The 19,394-nt window shown below is 32.9% G+C and overlaps 2 protein-coding genes across 2 annotated transcripts in view; one reads left to right on the top strand and one right to left on the bottom strand.

The window, feature by feature from the left end:
• Nucleotides 1–572: 572 nt before the first annotated feature.
• LOC126880650 (uncharacterized) lies at nt 573–8,544 on the bottom strand. The gene is made up of 5 exons (XM_050644692.1): nt 8,399–8,544; nt 5,926–6,090; nt 4,727–4,846; nt 954–1,039; nt 573–798 (listed from the first exon to the last, which is right to left on the bottom strand). Exons 1-5 carry the CDS (start codon nt 8,421–8,423, stop codon nt 646–648), a joined length of 549 nt encoding a protein of 182 aa, XP_050500649.1. The 5' UTR covers nt 8,424–8,544; the 3' UTR covers nt 573–645.
• Nucleotides 8,545–11,792: 3,248 nt separating this feature from the next.
• The window catches only part of LOC126880648 (centrosomal protein of 290 kDa), a 127,653-nt gene continuing 120,051 nt past the window's right edge, over nt 11,793–19,394 (top strand). The window contains exons 1-4 of the mRNA XM_050644690.1: nt 11,793–11,985; nt 15,170–15,336; nt 15,770–15,855; nt 17,289–17,474. Of these exons, the coding sequence (XP_050500647.1) occupies nt 11,849–11,985; nt 15,170–15,336; nt 15,770–15,855; nt 17,289–17,474 (576 nt within the window). The 5' untranslated portion in view covers nt 11,793–11,848. The remainder of the gene's footprint in view (nt 11,986–15,169; nt 15,337–15,769; nt 15,856–17,288; nt 17,475–19,394) is intronic.

Genomic DNA, 19,394 nt, shown 5'->3' with positions numbered 1-19,394 from the left:
TAAATTAATTGCTCAATTTTACGATGGTGCAAGTGTAATGGCTGGCTCTTTAAACGGATTACAATCAAAAATTAAAGTAGATGCTCCAAAAGCAATTTTTAAACATTGTTGCGCTCATAGATTACATTTAGTACCTATTGCAAGACGGCTCAAAATGTAGTACAAATTGTAGGATATTTTTTGTCGCCTACCCGAAGTATATGTGTAGCCTACCCGCATACTGAGGTCACGAGCCGCCACTGACGAAGTAACGAAGTAATCAAAGTAATCAAAGTAACGATTCACCTCTCTGTATAGTAATCGTTACTTTCGGTATTCGTAAGTAGCGAGTACTTTGTAACGAATAGTTATTTTTTCAACATCACTAATGGAAGGTTTTTGCTTTTAAAGTATTTGGTAAGTTTGATTTAAATACTGTTTGTAATATATTACAGCTCCCGGAGCGAACCATGACCGGGGAGAGAAATTACTGTATAGAGATGAGGTGGGTGTACGACCGACGACAGCGTTTGTCATCGGCCATGGTTCGTTCAGGGAGCTGTATAGGTATATTGAAATAAATTAAAGAAACATAAAGGTTAATTTATATATTGCAAAAATATAATAATAGTGAATAATTGACCACAAAATTCGAACGGCTTACTATCAAACCTTCTTATTATTACTAGTTTCAAGTTTTTGGTCGAGACTTCTGCTGCTGGATCTCAAAGGAACAACTGATGCAGTTCTGTAACTTTTGTGAGATACCTCATTAGTTTTTTTTGAGTTTTTGCTTGCAGCGCTCAAAGTAGAAGATCTCTAAAAATGTTTATCATATAAGTAAATGCTTAGAAGATTTTAAATATTAAGCTAAATAAGCTTTAAATATTAAAAATAATACAGGAATATTAATTTGTGATTATTTTAAATCGAGTAGACAAAACCTAATACTATAGAACAACACTACGTATTACCCTTTTTTCCTTTCTCTTTTTCATCATAGTGCAAAATTCCTGATTTTTAGTAGTTCCAGGTGCTAAGAAAGGTATTACTTGTTGATCTGCAGATAAAAAATTAAATCGTTACTGAAAACCATAACTAACTACAAGATGGATTCTACAGAAACAATATACATAATTAAAATCTTCAGTAAAGTGATGTGGTATGCAAAGTGATTAAGTAGGTTAATATTTTCCTCATTCAAAAAGTTAAGTAGCTCAGCAGGGATTTGATCTGGTCCATGTGCTTTATTTGGCTTGCCGTATTGCTTTTCTTGACTTCTAATTTCAAGATGCTGTGACCTCTGTCTAAACGGTTGTCACAGGTAGTATGCTTCTTTTCATGAGCATTTTTCAGTGCGTCACAAATGATAGAAAAAAAGGTAAGTCCGTGATAATATACATTTATAACATTTATTCTAACAGGACATTTTAGTTAAATCTGACAGTTGTCACATTTTATTTGCAATTTGGCATAAAAACAAATCAATTGTGTTTATTGCATTTATAAAATGGTATTTTCTTTGATTTGTATAGTCTTATAAATTGTAGATTATGTTCGTAGATATATTATATAATTCGTAAATATTTTTTTCGATTATAGCGCCATCTATCGACAACTAGAATAAATGTTCTAAATGAGTATAATCACCGACGTACCTTTTTTCTGTTACTTCCAACTTAATGCGTTAGAAAGAAATCGAAAAACTGTGACGCACTGAAAAATGTCTATGAGAAAAAGAATATACAGTGAGGTGGAATAAGTGTTGCCCCCCCCCCCTGTTAACTTGTTTATTTTAAGAATATAAGCAAAACGCTCGGATATGTCGATTTTTAAACTAACCATAGTATATTATAGCATCAACGTTTCGAACTTTACGCGATCCCTCTTCAGGTGACAGCCATAACTTTGATTTTTTTAAATGGGAAAGTACATCATGTGACACCTCATTTAAAAGCTCTTAAAATACTGAGTTCAAAAATGTATAATATTTTAATCCTGTTTGAGAGCGTAGGCGAAAAATTTCGGTCGAATTCTTTCTAAATGCAATCATTTTTTTCGAATCCTGAAAAAACCAATAAATATTTTTGAAAAATTTAAACGCAGAATGAAATATTACAGTATTCTCGATGATCCAAAGTCCCTGAGAACTCCTATAATGTTTATTTTAATAAGTCACAGTGGTGGAAAAAAGAGAAAATTTAGTGTGATTTTTAATTTCAAATATATCATTCAAAATAAACTTTTTGTTTATTCTAAGGGACTGTCAGCCCTCGGTAATAATCTAATCTTTCATTCTGCGTTTAAATTTTTCAAAAATACTTATTAGTTTTCTCAGAATTCGAAAAAAATAAATGCGTTTAAAAAGAGTTCGACCGAAATTTTGGGCCTGCGATCTCAAAAAGGATTAAAGTATTATACATTTTTGAAATCAGTATTTTAAAAGCTGTTAAATGAGGTGTCACATGATGTACTTTACCATTTAAAAAATCAAAGTTATGCCTGTCACCTGAAGAGGGATCGCGTAAAGTTCGAAATGTTGATGCTATAATATACTATGGTTAGTTTAAAAATCGACCTGTCCGAGCGTTTTGCTTATATTCTTAAAATAAACAAGTTAACAGGGGGGGGGGCAACACTTATTCCACCGCACTGTATACTGTATGTGTATATGTAGCTTTTTCTGGAGAAACATCGTAAAAGAGGTTACTGATGTATATCTCTATATTTTTTGCACTATTTTAATCTGCGTTTTTAGCTACATGAGCATTTTCTTTTCTAATTTCGTATGTGTATTTTAATTTTTTGTGGAGGTTGAAACTGTCGTCTTTTTTTGGACATCTTCTATTTCTTTACATGAGTTCGAGAACTCTATTAGTTACAAGATTCTTTAGCTTACTTAATTTTTCTTATTACGAGCTTGTTGATTTCACGGTATTTGTTAATAGTTCTATTTTTATGTTTTCATTCAAACTTCCACCAGGTCTTGGATTTCCTGTGCCATCCACTCATTTTTTGTCAATATTGTAGGTGTAAGACTCTTATTTTCTCTAAAATCGAGTTTTGTATGTCATACCAACATTTTACGACTAGTGTATGTAGTTGTCATCAACAAAATAACTATCTGCAGGATATACATAAGTTATCAATTTTAGATCTAACTCATAAATATAGTTACTTGAAAATATCTCAATACCGAAGTACTTTCTATACTTATGAAAATCAAGTTTCACCTATGTATTCCCATGTATTAGAAGAAATTTTCTCAAAACAAATTAATACTTTTTTTATGGATATTAATTTAAATCCAGCCGTTTTTCAATCATTTATACTTCATAAATGGCCACATTATCAGTTTTACTATACAGATGGATCCAAAGTACAAAACAAAGTAGGATGTGCAATAATCAATATTCAAAGTGGATTTAAAAAATTATTCAAATTGCCTTGTGAATCATCGATATACACCGCTGAAATGATAGCGATACTTTTGGCTTTAAGACACATATTTAGTAACGAACCCTATAGCTGCATAATATTTACAGACAGTAAGAGTGTCGTTGATAGACTAACTAACGTACATAAGTACCAACAAAAACATCATTATTTCATGGATAAAGGGACACGCAGACATTAGGGGTAACGAAATAGTAGACAGGCTAGCCAAATCCGCTCTAGAAATAGGCGAAGAACTTCCCATGAACTTACTACCCATTTCGGATATTGATATTATTAGTAGACGACACCAAAAAGAAAATTGGCAAAGGTATTATCGAAACACGAGAACTGGTAGTAATTACAAACAAATGCAGCCTGAAATTCCCATTAAAAGATGGTTTCATTCTGTATCAAATCGCCATTTCATAAGAGTTATAAATAGATTGAGATGTAATCATGCTCTTACCCCCCTTCATATGTACAGTTTGGGTTTCACAGAGTCACCTAGCTGTGAGTGTGGAAAAGAAGGTGATCTACTACATATTCTCCTCGAATGTTCACATCAATCAGTAAATATAAACAAATTTTATGATAATCTTAATATATTAAAAATTCCCCTTCCCGTCTACCTGAACAATTTGATATTTTCTGAAGATATTAATATATTAAAAACAATTTACGAACATATCAAAAACTGTAAATATAGATTGTAGCAATAAAATTTACCCTGTATTTAAGAAATTTTGTTAAAACAAAGCAGGCATGTTTGTTAAAACAAAACAAACATGTTTGTTTTGTTGTTATTTTGTTTTAAACCCTGTAGATTTAAGTAATTATTGTATATTATAATTGAAAAAAGAAAAGAACAAAAAAAGAGAAAAGAAAAGAAAAAAAAAACAGAAAAAATAAAAAAAGCAACAAAAAAAAAAGAAAAAAAAACTAAGAAGATGTAAATCTCCGCGAGATGAATCGGGTTTACGTCTTAGCGTAGTAAAAAAAAAACAATTTATAAAAAATAACAATAAAAAAAAATAAAAAATTAACAATATAAAAAAATGCAACAAAAAATACAAAAAAAAATAAAAATTTACAAAAAAAATTAACAACCAAAACAGAGTATTATTTAGATAATAATTGTAGATAATAATGTTAGTTTGTTATGTATTTAGAGTTAGAAATACAGAAAAAATTCCTCTGATTGAAAAATCAAATTTGTTTGTTTTTAAAATAACAAAATGTCTGGCTAATTGGCTCGGCCAAGGCCATCAAATTCACTCAAAAAAAAAACAAAATAACTTTTAATACTTACTTTCTTTATAGACTAAATAATACTCCATTTTATTGTTAAATAGTTCTATACCTTCATAGTTTGGACTGTATAGTTGAATGTTTAAAAATTTCATTTTTTCGTCAATCATGTCGATGTTTTCTGAAAATTTAGAAATATATTTTTTATTAAAAACCCAAACAAATCTGATTTGAGAATGGCAAGTGAGTCCTTGCCGAAACATCGACAAGAAAATGATTTTTCCAAAAATTAAAATTATCCAAGTCTGAGTCAAACTAGGAAACAATGGTGTAAGTTGCGCAGTACAAACGTGCGTTGTACAAACATCACCGCTTAAACTGAGAGAACCAGAAATGCATACCTGGAAGAAACAATGCGCCTAATGAAGAAAAAAATGTGTGCCTGGATGGTTAAACCTCTGATAGGTGAATGCCAAGGAAGTCAGCCAAGACTATATCGACAATATAGCATCGAACTATTGATTGACATCAGGGAAAATGTTCTTTAAAACAGTATTCCCTCGTCGCCATTCACGATCCGATTATACCAATGCAAAATTACCTGAAATATATCATCAATGACACCCAGATCCAAAACGACGAGTGCCGATATGAATATCAGGATCAAGAATCCATCCAACATCTTATCATCTTATCAAGGGCTGCCAGGAATTTGCTGCAACTGAATATAAGGAACGACATGACTTAGTAGGAAAGATCATTCATGAAGAGATGGCTAACAAATTAGGACTTCTCAAAAACAACTAACTTTCCTATTAGTTACGCTTGATAATGGCAACTACAAGCTATACTGAGACCACACTGTGCTCAAAGACGTACCAGTTTGTAGCGCATAATACACCAGATCTTACACAAGTTTATAAAGTAACTAGACAAATTGATGTGGTAATATCTAACAAAAATAATCTGCGTCCAGAATTCTGGAGATTTAAATACGAGAAGACAATGGATAATGAAAAATAACCAGACGAAAGCCATGCAGAAAGCGAACCTTCTCTCGGCATCCAGACGTGTACGAAAGTTTTTGGAAGACACTCCAGCATATAAAGCCACCTAGCACTGGGCTTGATAACACGGAGAGAGCCACACCAGAGCTCTACCCTTTTGGTACCTTAGGCATCTGGGATGAATGAGTTTCCACTTAGAGGAAGAGAGAGCCATATAGCTTAAACCTGGATAATAAAATATAAATCAAATTACCTTTTTGATCTCTTGGTATGCCAACATGTTCAATAATATAGTCCAGAATAATCCCAATGAAACAGTCAGGATTAAATAGAAGTCGTTTGTTTTCTATAACAGCAGAAGCAGTAGCTTCATCATCAGATTTATAGTTTTTACGAAATTGACAAAAGTCAGTGTAAGCTGAAACATTGTTATTATTTAAAAAATTGTAAACTAATACATATATATCGCTATAAGTCCTAGTGGTAGGGGAGCCCCAGTGGGGATTTTTGCAGTAACTCGAGCGCGTCAAATTATCATTTGGGGAGAAACCTGGTACCCTGTAGATGTACCTCTACCATATATTGGCTCTAAACACAGGGAGTTCGTTAAGGGATGGGGGCGAAAAGAAAATCTATCCTTAGAAAAACTCGAAATCGTCAGATTAAGATAGGGTAAGTTAAGTACATGCAAAAGAGTGTATATTTCAAAAAATCTGACGATTTGGGCGGGGCGTAAGGAAATGGGTGAGTCCCAAAGTTTCACAAGAAAAAAGCGAATATTTCGCGAAATGAATGACAGATCGAAAAACTAAAAAATACATGCTCAATATTTGTCAAAAATATATCGAATTATACCAAACACGAATCCCCACGGAGAGGGGTGGGGGGTAAATTTAAAATTTTATATAGGAACCCCCCTTTGTTTATTGCAGGTTCGGATTACTTACGTAAAAATAAGTAACTTTGATTTGAAAGATTTTTTCGAATTATGGATAAATGGCGCTATAATCGGAAAAAAACGATTGTTTGAAATGGAAAATTAAATTAAAAGTGGAAAGTCCCCATTAAAATGGAAAACTCCACTTAACTTTTTTTGGTTTTAGAACCTACTCTTCACAACCCAATAGGTCCCCAAAGCGCTCGAGTGACTGCACATTTAGCATACTTTCCTCCCCTACTATAGTCATATTTACTATTTATAAAATCTGAACGGCAAAATGTTAGGAAAGGTGTACCTAGCATTTTATTGGTATATTTTATTTTTATGGCTTTTTGGTTTAAGTGAAAATATGGGCACAGAAAGCAAAAATTTTGGATTTTTTATATTTTGTGAATAAAAAATTAAACACAAGGTTAGTGACTGGTGCATATCGTGATTATGATACAAGGTAGGTACATCATGAACTGTGTGTGTGTGTTTGCGTTTTATTGGCACTGGTTTAAGCAACCAACTGGCCAGTCAATGTGTTTTCAGTTCTCTATTTTACAAAATATATGCTTAGTATCTAAATTCAAAACTATTACTACTACTAAGTTTTTTACTGTTTTTTTTTTATTATTTTTTAATGTATTTTTTATTTTTTTTTATTTAGTTCTTTTTTGTTTTTTTTTCTTTTGTTTTTATGTATTTTTTTGTATATTTTTTTACTACGCTAAGACTTAAACCCGATTCAATACATCATGAACTGACTGCAGCAAAAAAATAGACTCCTATGGAAAATGTCCATTATGGTCTGCTTTTCGATATATCTCGCCTGGACTACTAAGAAATAAATGGTTTTAAAAAACTGGTCGATTGAGAAATAAATCGCTTACAATCAATAGAAAATTCTTTGAACGGTAAAGTATTGTGGTAATTAATAACAGAAAATAATGGCAAATTCCATTAATATAAATTGCTCTTGTACTCTTTCGGGTGAAAACGGAAGCAAAATAGAGAGGAAGTATTTTTCAAACAGTTCAAAATTTTCAAAAAATCTTAAATTGTAGTAATATTTTAAAAGATTTTTATACTGATAGGAATTTATTTTGACAATTAGCCAATTTTGAATATTAGTCATTGATATTGATTATAATATTCGCGGTGTGCAAGTACTTGGAAGGGAAACGAGAAACGACCGTGCGCGAGTCGCGGAGAAATATTGCAACTATCTTAAATAATTCATATTGTCAATTGAAATTGTCAAATTGACGTATATTTCATACCTTCTGTCATTGAAGCAGAAAAATTATATATTGCTCCACAATATTGATATGATATGCAATTATTATATAAAGGTAAATTTAATTATTGTATTTTGCTTGCAGTAGTGCATTTTAATAACTAATTTTATTTACTACATACAATTGTTTACGTTTGCCTAACATAACCTGCATCTTATTTTTTCTTCTTATTATTTTTTTGGACTATGGCCTTGACAATTATCCAGCAACCAGGACTAATATAATTGGCCAATATAATTAAAAGTGCGAATAAAAGTACAGAGCGTAGAAATAGAGGTCGCTTTGCCGAACTTGCACGGTCCCAATAGGTCATCATCATCATTCTCTTTGCCTTATCCCTATGCGGGGTCGGCTTCCCTAATTGCATTTCTCCACACAACTCTACCTTGGGTCATATCAATGTTAATCCCCTTTACCAACATGTCCTGCCTTATCGTTGATTGTAATGTAGGTACTTTAAATAAATTAATCTTTGTTACTTGTACTAAGTTACTTGTACTTACTTATGTATTGGAGATAACAAAACATTGTACACTATAAATTCCGTATTTATGTTTATAAAAATTAATCTAAAAACACTAAGTTTGCACCATAAAAATGTAGCTACAAATGTCAAAACGACAATGATTTAAACGTCGTGTTTAATCACTTATCGTATAATAGACTTATCATTAAAATTTTTATTTCATTTTAATACGACACACTTCATCATTGCATTAAAATTTTTATTTCATTTTAATACGACACACTTCATCATTGTTACACAATTCACTATACACTACTTCTGCAATTTTTAAGCCCAGATGGTACTTTTGTACCATCGTTAGTGACGTCGGTAATTATTGTTTCTGCATGACAACGCAAAGACAAACAAGAGCGTTATGACAATGGTAAAAATTCATGCGTTGGGTTTCGAATTGCTTTCTTATCCGGCTTATTCCCCTGATTTGGTCCCCTCCGATTATGATGTTGTATATGATAATAACTAAGAAAACAAATATGCAAACAAGCATACATTTGGGAAATGTACCGATAGAAAGGGTTGGTAAATACAAATGCCTAGGACTCTGTATTTCAGACAATAATGATCAAACAACAGAAATAAGGGCCAGGATAGAAATAGCAAGAAATGCGTTTGTAAAAATGAAAATAATTATCTGTAACAAAGACCTTAGATTAGAACTGAGAGTAAGAGCTTTGAGATGCTACGTGTTTCCGATAGGTACTGCAGTATGGACATTGAAGTAAGAATACATAAAGCTACAGTCATTTGAAATGTGGTGTTACAGAAAGATGCTTAGAATTGCATGGACACAGAAGAATACGAGCACGGTATTATTGCGAGAAATGGGCAAAGAATACGAAATCATAAACACACTAAAAATTAGAAAGTTACAATATCTGGCAGACGTAATGAGAGGACAGCGATATGAAAGGCTAAGACTGATAATACAGGGAAAGATAAGAGGAGGAATGAGTATAGGAAGCAGAGTGTCATGCTTGAAAAATTTAAGGGACTGGTTTAAATGCAGTCCTATAGAACTCTTGAGAGTAGCGGTAGATAGAGTAAAGATAGTGATGATGATATCATGATGAGTGAGAGACGGCACTTGAAGAAAAAGAAGATTATGATGTGCTCGAAAAAACGTCAATACTAAATAAAATTTTATTTTAACTACAAGTAATCGTATCTTAAACATATTATTTTTGATTTATGCAGATATACAGAGTGTGTTTTATACAGTGATGAGCGTGCTAATAACCGGCAAAATAGCGCAAAAGATGGAAAACGTATTAAGTTGTAAGATAAAAAGAAATGAAACTAGTCGAGCTGGTAAATTTAGCGATATTAACATATAAATTTACATTATATTGATTGTTTCCCACCTTTACAGGTATCAGTGGAGTACGTCAACTAAAACTGTCACTGTGACAGTGGCATTTCTCAAACTCGTCCGATACGTCTAAAGGTGGGAAACAATTAATATAATCTAAATTTTGAGGTTAATATCGCTAAATTTCCCAGCTCGACTAGTTTTATTTCTTTTTATCTCGCAACTTAATACGTTTTCCATCTTTTGTGCTATTTTGCCGGTTATTAGCGCGTTCATCACTGTAGGTATATGAAACGTCTCAATTATCTCAGACACGTCTTGCATGAACATTTTAGGTTTTAGTGAGACTTTTAGAAAAACGAAAGATCTGACAACAATGTAAATACCATAATATCGGTTGCATCACAAGATCCTTACCGTGCAAGCCGTTTCCGAGATAATTAAGGCGTTCCATATATAAAACTCACTCTGTATTACCTATTTAATATTTTCAATACCATTCCACCCCGTAATTGAGTCATTTTTCTCATAAACTTTTTATTTGAACCCCCATTCCAATTAAAAACCAACGCTGCACTGGCTGACACCTTCATCCCTATTTGTTTGTATTTTTTTTGGTTCCTAAGCAACGCGTGAACTAATTGACCACTTTCTTGATTTAATGACATCTCCATAGCTCTTGTCTAGGAACTGCAGCTATCTTTTTTTCTCTTCGTATTTCTCTATCAACTGTCTTAAAGCAAACAAGGCATCTGTTGTCTTTCTTTCTGGTACAAACCCAAACTGTTCTCCTATCGATTTCTCTTTCCTCATCCTTTTTCTCTCTCAAATTTTCATTGTGTGCGACATTAACTTCTTTGGTTCTTACAGTCCTGAATGTCCCATTTATCGTAATACAATGACACCATCACACTCTCCCTACATACATTGGGCATCCTTTATTCCTCATCTATCCTACTTATCATTTGCATAAAATAACAACACTTTCCTCTCCTAAAGTCTTCCAAATCTCCACAGGTATTCCATCCAGGTATCTCCATCAGGTCCTACTGCTTTACCATTCAGAGGTGTAACTAGGATGATCCTAAAGGGGGGGAGGTGACAACTGCTTGATCGTCTCTGGGAGGTATGGAATAGTAATGGTGTTAAGCGTATAGAGCTCAAAGTACATCCAAATGAGGGGGGGCTAACACCCCAAAACCGCCCCCTGGTTACACCTATGTTACCATTATTCATTCTATTTAACACCTCAACAACCTCGTATCTCACTATCCCTGGTATTACATTCTCATTTGGGATCCCTCATCTTTTGTCTCTCCTCTGGCCTCTGGTGTTCTTTGTTTAGCAACTTTCTATAGTACTCATACCATCTTTGCTTTATTTCAACATCGGTTCTTCACACTCCGTCCACACTCTTAATCTGCCGTATACAAGTTAAGTCATTTGATGACTTGTACCCTGCTTTAGCAATGCTGTATAACCTTTTCATCCCCTAGTGTGTTTCCAACTCTTAATACAGCCGTGCAGACGATCTTTCCTTAGCAGCAGCTACAGCTACCCTCATTGCTACCTTGTATGTCTCCTTATCTTCCCCTGTTTTAGTCCTGCCATACCTTTTTCTAGCCTCTTTCTTCTTTCTAACCTTCTGTTGCATTTCATCATTCCACCACAAAATTTATTTGTTCCTAGAAGACCCTTTACTAGATGTTTTTCCTAGCACTTTCTCTCCCACTCACCTCCTAATTTTAATTATAATTAATTGTGGTTTAATCTCGTCTTCAAAATGTCATTCTATTTTTAATTTAAGCAGATATTTATTTAATATTAACAATAACATTCCACCCCGTAATTGAGTCAATTTTATCATAAACTTTTTATTTTTTCTCCCCTTCCTTTTACCCCATCAGGGTGTCGGATTAGACTTTTTATTTGAACCCCCTATTCTAATTAAAACCAACGCTGCACTGGCTGGCACCTTCATCCCCATTTGTTTGTATTTTTTCTTTCGGTTCCTAGGCAACCTATGAACTGATTGACCCCTTTACTTTTTTACTGTCGATGTCCTGACAGATACAAATATAATAATTTCTTATATGGTTTTTTCAAAATATTTAAAGAATGGACTGGAAATATTTGCTTTCTGTTGATTTAGAAGAGTTAAATGATGACGAAAAAGATGATTTGTATAACAGTGTTACGTGGTTTGATGTTGATAGTGAAAATTTGGATGACAAAAGATATAAAGTCTTGGTTAGGTGAGTTTTATATTTTAGATTTTTGCAGATCGGTTTTATTATAAGGGATTTCTTCTTCTTTCTTTCTTTCTTTCTCATAATCCTTAGTTAGTGTCCTTCAGGGCTTCGGATGTAGGGTTACGCCTCGTATTCATTTCTTCCATGCACTTTACTGGTGGCCAGGTTCTTCATATCTTTTACAGTCATGTCTCTCTTTTCACCTATATTATGGATTTGGTCCATCCATGTCTTCCCCGGCCTTCCTTTTTTCTTTTGTTTCCTATTTTGGCGTCAAGTGGGTACCTTCTCTGTTAGTCTCTTGCTCCATTCGCTCTTAGACCAGGACTAATCTGTAAAAAAACGTGTATTTTTGGATGTGAGAGGTGGCATTCGGATTTTTGCAGATAAAGTTAGGTGACATCTTCAGTAATAATAATTGACTTATGCTCCTTCTCAAATATGCCCGGAACATTAATAAAAAAATAAAATATTTAAAAATTTCGAAAAACATCGATTTTTTCTGCTTTCTTTGCTTATAACTTTAAAACGGTTCGTTTTGGAACAAAGTCGTACAGAAATAAAATAAAGATAATTGAATTTTGTATGATACACGACTGGTCAAAAATGTCTTAAGGTATTATCTTTTCTGAAATATAGCAATAAATACAAAATAAGGGGGCAAAATACGCCTGTTGTTATTTAATGTTTCTTAACCACTTTGGTGGCACTTAGAACCTTAGTAATTCGCTTAGAAAATTCTTATAGCTTACTTAAATGTCTACCAAATTTCATTAAAATCGGCCTAATAGATTTTGCATAGTAAATTTGCAATGTAAATGTTTTAAAAAAGTTCAAATTTTTTAAAATCTTTCTGAACAAAAAGTAGACCATTTAGAAGTTGGCTAATTTTTTTACATACAAAGAGATGCTCTACCTATCTAATACACTGCTCTTATTTAACGGGCCTCAGCAATGTTTTAAAATTATAAACAATTTTTTGGCTTATAAACAAATAGCTTTTAGGTCTGGATCCCGCGTATGAAAAAAAAGTTGATTAATAGCAAGCTGACAATTTGTTAATAGCTTAAGGGTGTCTAGTCAGACAAACTTTGATATATGGGAACACTGGAACAGGGGCAGTTTTAATTGTGGAACAGGTTAAAAATTTGGAACGGTCACACCACGAAAACGGCACATGTATTTTGTCCGACAGAACAGACTTAAACTCTTCGAACAGAGGTTAAACTCTCATGCAAAAATCAGACTGCTATTTATCACCAAATGGGCGTTTTAATGAGTGGAACATGTAGAATATGTCAAATGACAGGAATTATGACAGGTGATAAATAGCAGTCTGATTTTTGCATGAGAGTTTAATCTCTGTTCGGAGAGTTTAAGTCTGTTCTGTCGGAGAAAATAAATGTGCCGTTTTCGTGGTGTGACCGTTCCAAATTTTTAACCTGTTCCACAATTAAAACTGCCCCTGTTCCAGTGTTCCCATACATCAAAGTTTATCCGACTAGTTACCCTTAAGCTATTAACAAATTTTCAGCTTGCTATTAAAAAAATTAATTTTTAGCAATGCAAATAATTAAAACCGGTATAATTTGACTTAAACTTTCAAATGCTGTCAGCAGAATTGCTATTTTATTTTTTAATTAAAAGTTATTCTCATTCAAAAATTGCATTTCGATTTTTTGAAAGTTCCACCGCGTTTATCTCGAAAACTATGCATCCTACGAAAAAACTTTTAAGAACATTTTTTGCTTAGAATTACCCAAGAAATACAAAAAAAAAATGTTTTATTTTGCGAAAAATCGATGTTATGTAATTTCTCAAGTTCTTTGTTTATAACAATCTTATCGACATCCGGATCAACTGTTACCCAAAGAATTCGTGTTCTACGGGTCAAAATACATAAAAAAAATTGGGTAAGTCCATCTAAATAAAGGAGCCCGTAGCACCCCCTCCTGGACACAGCACTAATTTGTTTATAAGCCAAAAAATTGTTTATAACTTTAAAACATTGCTGAGACTGCTTAAATAATCCGATTTCAATTCTGTAAAGTGCATTGGATAGGTGGAGTGCTTCTCTATATGTAAAAAAAATGACAAATCTTTGTATGTTCTAGTTTTTGTTGTGCAAGATTTTAAAAAATTTTAATTTTTTAAAAAAGTTTAGATTGAAAAATTATTATGTGAAATCTAGTTAGTCAATTTTAATGAACTTTGGTGGACGGTTTTAGCACATTACAAAAATTTTCTAAGCGAATTAGGAAGGTTCCAAGTGTAACCTAAGTGATGGAAAAACATTGAATAAGGACAGGCTTGTTTTGCCCCCTTATTTTATATTTATTGCTATTTTGCAGCAAGGGTGTTAAATTAAGACATTTTTAACTAATCGTATCTGATAGAAAATTTAATTATTTTTGTTTTATTCTTATACGACTTTATTCCAAATTGAATCGTTTTAAAGTTATAAGCAAAGAAAGTAGAAAAAAATCAATGTTTTTTGAAATTTTTTAAATATTTTATTTTTTTTATTAATGTTCCGGGCATATTTGATAAGGAGCATAAGTTAATTATTATTAACGAAGTTATCACCTAACTTTATCCGCAAAAATCCGAATGCCACCTCTCACTTCCACCTAAAAACAGATCTTTCCTGGTCTATCTATGTTGCGAAACCAGTTGAATTGTTTGTTTTCGATCTTCCTCATTATCGGTTCTTGCTCCAGCTTTCTCCCTATATCTTCATTCCTAAATCTTTCAAACTTTGTAACCATTCGTTTCAATGGTTCGTGACGTGGTAGATATTGAATCGATAATGCTAATACATAAGATAAATTAATGGATAAATATGTTAAACAGTACCTATGAGTAGCTCTCTAAGGCCTTTCCAATATTTATCATCCTTAATGTATTTTTTAACTGTTCCTCATTTAGCTTTTGAGTCACTAATATTTTCCTTGTATCTTCTCATTCCTTTGTTTTCTTTTTCTGTTACTTTTCCCTGTTCTCCATTTAGCAATCTGCTCAAAATGTTTCCTCCATCTTTCCATCATTACCTTATCATCGGAACATTATACTGTTTTGTTAATTATGTATTTTAATTTTATTTTCCTCCATTTTTCCTCCAAATTTGGTCCAACTTTTCCTTCCTCTAACTTAATAACTTTCTAAATATTTAATAAAATATATTTAGGACCTGTCAGGAGATTTTAAAATACAAGGGAGAACAAGTAGAAACTCTTTTACACGAATTAGAGGAGATGGCTATTAAGCAAGCAGAAGAAGAGGCTAGAAGACAAGAAAGTGAGGCTGACGTGAAAAGCTCCAAATCGAAAAAATCGAGTTCGTTAGAATACGAAAGTAAGTAGAAGTTAATTAAGAGCGTAGGCGCAAAATTTCGGACTAATGATTTTTAAATGCATTTATTTTTTTCGAATCCTGAGAAAACTAATAAACATTTTTGAAAAATTTAAACTCAGAATGAAAGATTACTTTATTACCGAGGACCTAAAGTCTCTTAGAATAAACAAAAAGTTTTTTTTAATGAGATATTTGAAATTGGAAATCACACTTTTTCTCTTTATTTTCACCCTTGTAATTTATTAAAAATAAACATTATAGAAGTTTTCAATGTAAGTAATATTTCATTCTGCGTTTTTTGTCAAAATACTTATTAGTTTTCTTAGGATTCGAAAAAAATTAATGCATTTAAAAAGCATTGGCCCGGAATTTTGCGCTTACGCTCTTAAATAATATATTTTTTTTAAATTTAAGTTCACATGTGTTTTTGTAGATTTAGAACACAAATATTTAGAATTAAAAGCAAAACACAAAAAGGCCGTTAAAATCAATGAAAAACACGAAAGTGAACTGACAAAGGTAAGGAAAATTTCAAATCAAATCAATAAAGGGGACATGAGAAAGTTATAAAAGTTTTAAAGTTTTGGTCCAATATTTGGACTACATAAATGAACAAAAGATGTATGTATATTTGTGATGCTGAATGATGTGAGTTCGATAAACGCTACACAACAAAAAATCAAAAGTATTTTAAAAATTCTGTATGGTCTACCAATATATGATTTAGGAAACATTGTTGATTTTTTGGTTTTATTAATTTTTCATGAGATATGCAATAATGTTTGAACTATTGAAAATTCCACAATTTCAGCGGCGCCCTTTCTTTTTTTTGCTTTGAATTAATTTATTAATAATTCCGTGCGTCGGGATGTCTCGGTACCTAGATCATTCAGTGACTTTTTTATTTCTTCATTTTAAATTAGTTTGGACAATTGGAACTCCAATAAGACAATCTTTTAAAAAAAATTATAAATTGAGAAATTATGTTAAAATGTAAATTTTTATTAATTACCGCGGAGGATCAATTGGTAAAAATTTGCAGGTTAACATAATATTTTAATTTATACTGTTTTTTAGACGACGATTTCCGGTTTGCAAATCGAAACGGCAAAACAAATGTAAAAAGCTCCACGTTGGGCGCCTTTATTTTGTTAAAAAAATGACGTATTGATACGTTAAAAAAAAAGAAGACAATAGTTACAGCCAGAGCCGTTTTATCATCGTCTTTTTTAACGTAATAATTCGTCATTTTTTTAAGTAACAGTAATTCTCATTACAATCCATTATGGTTTAGAAATATAATATTTTACTTAAACGTGCCACAATAAAATAATCTCTCCTTAGGTTTGGTTTACTGATATAGGAATATAGGTACGTGACTTGCATTGGTAAATGTAAAGAATTAAGAATTCGGATAATGTGTGCTGACCAAGCTTTAATTTGCTAAAATTCGTCATGAAATCGTCTGTTGTTTCAACTGGATCATTGTAAAGGACGGCGTAGTACCTATTAAGATGTATGGAGAGGTATTAAAGTGTAGTGAACCGATATTATTTTGATTTTGTAAGCGACGTATTTGATTTGATCCTCGCACAATAATTAGAAGATCAAGTTATATTTATGATTCGAAATATACTCTGTAATATGTCATATCATAATTTCTGTCTGTCATAAGGATAACATTAAAATTCCTTACGTGGCTTTTACTTCAGAAGTCCACGAAAGTAAATTTAAGTTTAACTTATTATCTTAAAATACATACATCAATTATTATATCAATGTCATATCAATAACACTGTGAATACCATTAAAAATTAGTGACATTGAAATGGAATAGTCTTTAATATCTTCTATAGAACATTTTATGACTTGTCAATCTTGCCATTTTTAGTTAGTATTACAAATTTCATTTAAAAATAACTCAAGCGAGAAAAATTTTCTTTTATTTGCAGTTAAACAATAAGCTAAAAGTTGTGGAACAAGAGAACAAGAGATTACAGAATGAGTTACAAACGATGCCGCACGATGCTGGTAGCGAATCCGATTATTCGGAGAGTATTAGAGACCGGCAAAAGGAGTTGGTGGAAACTTTACACAATAAAAATACACAGATATCCGATTTACTGAGGGATATCGAGGTAAGATTATTTAGTTAGCAAACTTTTAGATAGGGGTACACAGAAATTCTTATTACGAACGTACAGTGTCGTGAATCCATATACAGTGTCCCAAAAGTAGCAGAACGATCGAATATTTCGCGAAATGATTATCAGAACGAAAAACTGAAAAATACATGTTCAATATTATTCAAAAATCTATCGAATGACACCAAACACTATCCTTACTCCACCCCCTGGAGGTAAAGTAACTTTAAAATCTTAAATGGAAACCCCCATAATCGGAAAAAAATATTTATCGTGATACCATAGGTAAATTATAGAAACGGTCTAATATCTCGAGAAATACACTTCCAAATGAAAAACCAAGAAACACGTGTCTAATATTTTTCAAAAACCTATCGAATAACACCAAACACGACCCCCATTCCACACCCTGGTGGGGTGGGGGTAACAACCCCCGATTTTTATTGAAGTTTTGGATTCCTCATGAAAAAATAAGTAACATTTATTCGAAAATTTTTTTATAATTGTTGATAGATGGCACAAATATGGTCCTTTTCATAGGCATTTTTCAGTGCGTCACAAATGATAGAAAAAAGGTAAGTCCGTGATAATACACATGTATAACATTTAGACTAAGTTTTCAATTTAATAGCACATAAAACAACATCAAAAAAATCTTACTCTACATCCTACCAGACTGAAAACAAAGGGAACCTTCTCTGATTACACCTCCGAGGCTTCTACAGTTTGCAAGCAATTTTTACATTGTTATCAGTCCCGTAGGATGTAGAGTGATATTTTTTGATGTTGTTTTATATGCTATCAGATTGAAAACTTATTCTTTTGCTAGCAGTTGCCTCTAGGGCATCCCTGCCATTTCGTTCGCTTCAATCCGTGACTGCACGCCGAGGTTTGTCCTAGTTGGGTCAGAGAGAGCAGCATATGTGCCTCCTGATGAGAGACTAACAAGTTTCGAAACCGGTAGAGGTGCTGGCTGCACCCTCTGATTGAACTGGAATGATGATGCGACTGTAGTTTCGTGTTGCAACGAAATTGAAAATGGTTATTCATTTTTGATTTACATGTTTATTCTGATTGGAGTACGAAGGGAACCATTCTCGTTGGAACTTTACCGCGCTGAGCAGATGGGACGTGAATTATAAATTGTAAAATTCCCTCATCTTCTTTAGTCTCAGCATCCGTATGGCTTGCAAATTGTAGAAGCCTTGGAGGTGTAACCAGAGAAGGTTCCCATTGTTTTCGGTCTGGTAGAATGTAGAGTAACATTTTTTGATGTTGTTTTATGTGCTATTAGATTGAAAACTTAGTCTTTTGCTAGCAGTTGCCTCTAGGGCATCCCTGCCATTTCGTTCGCTTCAATCCGTGACTGCACGCCGAGGTTTGTCCTAGTTGGGTCAGAGAGAGCAGCATATGTGCCTCCTGATGAGAGACTAACAAGTTTCGAAACCGGTAGAGGTGCTGGCTGCACTCTCTGATTGAACTGGAATGATGATGCAACTGTAGTTTCGTGTTGCAACGAAATTGAAAATGGTTATTCATTTTTGATTTACATGTTTATTCTGATTGGAGTACGAAGGGAACCATTCTCGTTGGAACTTTACCGCGCTGAGCAGATGGGACGTGAATTATAAATTGTAAAATTCCCTCATCTTCTTTAGTCTCAGCATCCGTGGGGCTTGCAAATTGTAGAAGCCTCGGAGGTGTAACCAGAGAAGGTTCCCATTGTTCTCAGTCTGGTAGAATGTAGAGTAACATTTTTTGATGTTATTTTATGTGCTATTAGATTGAAAACTTAGTCTTTTGCTAGAAGTTTCCGCTAGGACATCCCTGCCATTTCGTTCGTTGCAATCCGTGACTGCACGCCGGGGTTTGTCCTAATTGAGTCAGAGAGAGCAGCATATGTGCCTCCTGATG

This window comes from Diabrotica virgifera, chromosome 2 (genome assembly GCF_917563875.1).
Source record: "Diabrotica virgifera virgifera chromosome 2, PGI_DIABVI_V3a".
Taxonomy (NCBI): Eukaryota; Metazoa; Arthropoda; class Insecta; order Coleoptera; family Chrysomelidae; genus Diabrotica; species Diabrotica virgifera.
Note: the sequence above shows the minus strand (reverse complement) of the source record. Positions and strands in the feature narration are given on the sequence as shown.

Coding starts and splice junctions, on each gene's coding strand:
- LOC126880650 (XM_050644692.1), bottom strand. CDS start 8,423: ATGTTTTGTTATCTCCAATACATAA. Junction 4,847..5,925: donor CATACCAAGAGATCAAAAAG/GTAATTTGATTT, acceptor CTAAATTTTCAG/AAAACATCGACATGATTGAC. Junction 799..953: donor AAAAGAGAAAGGAAAAAAGG/GTAATACGTAGT, acceptor AAACATTTTTAG/AGATCTTCTACTTTGAGCGC.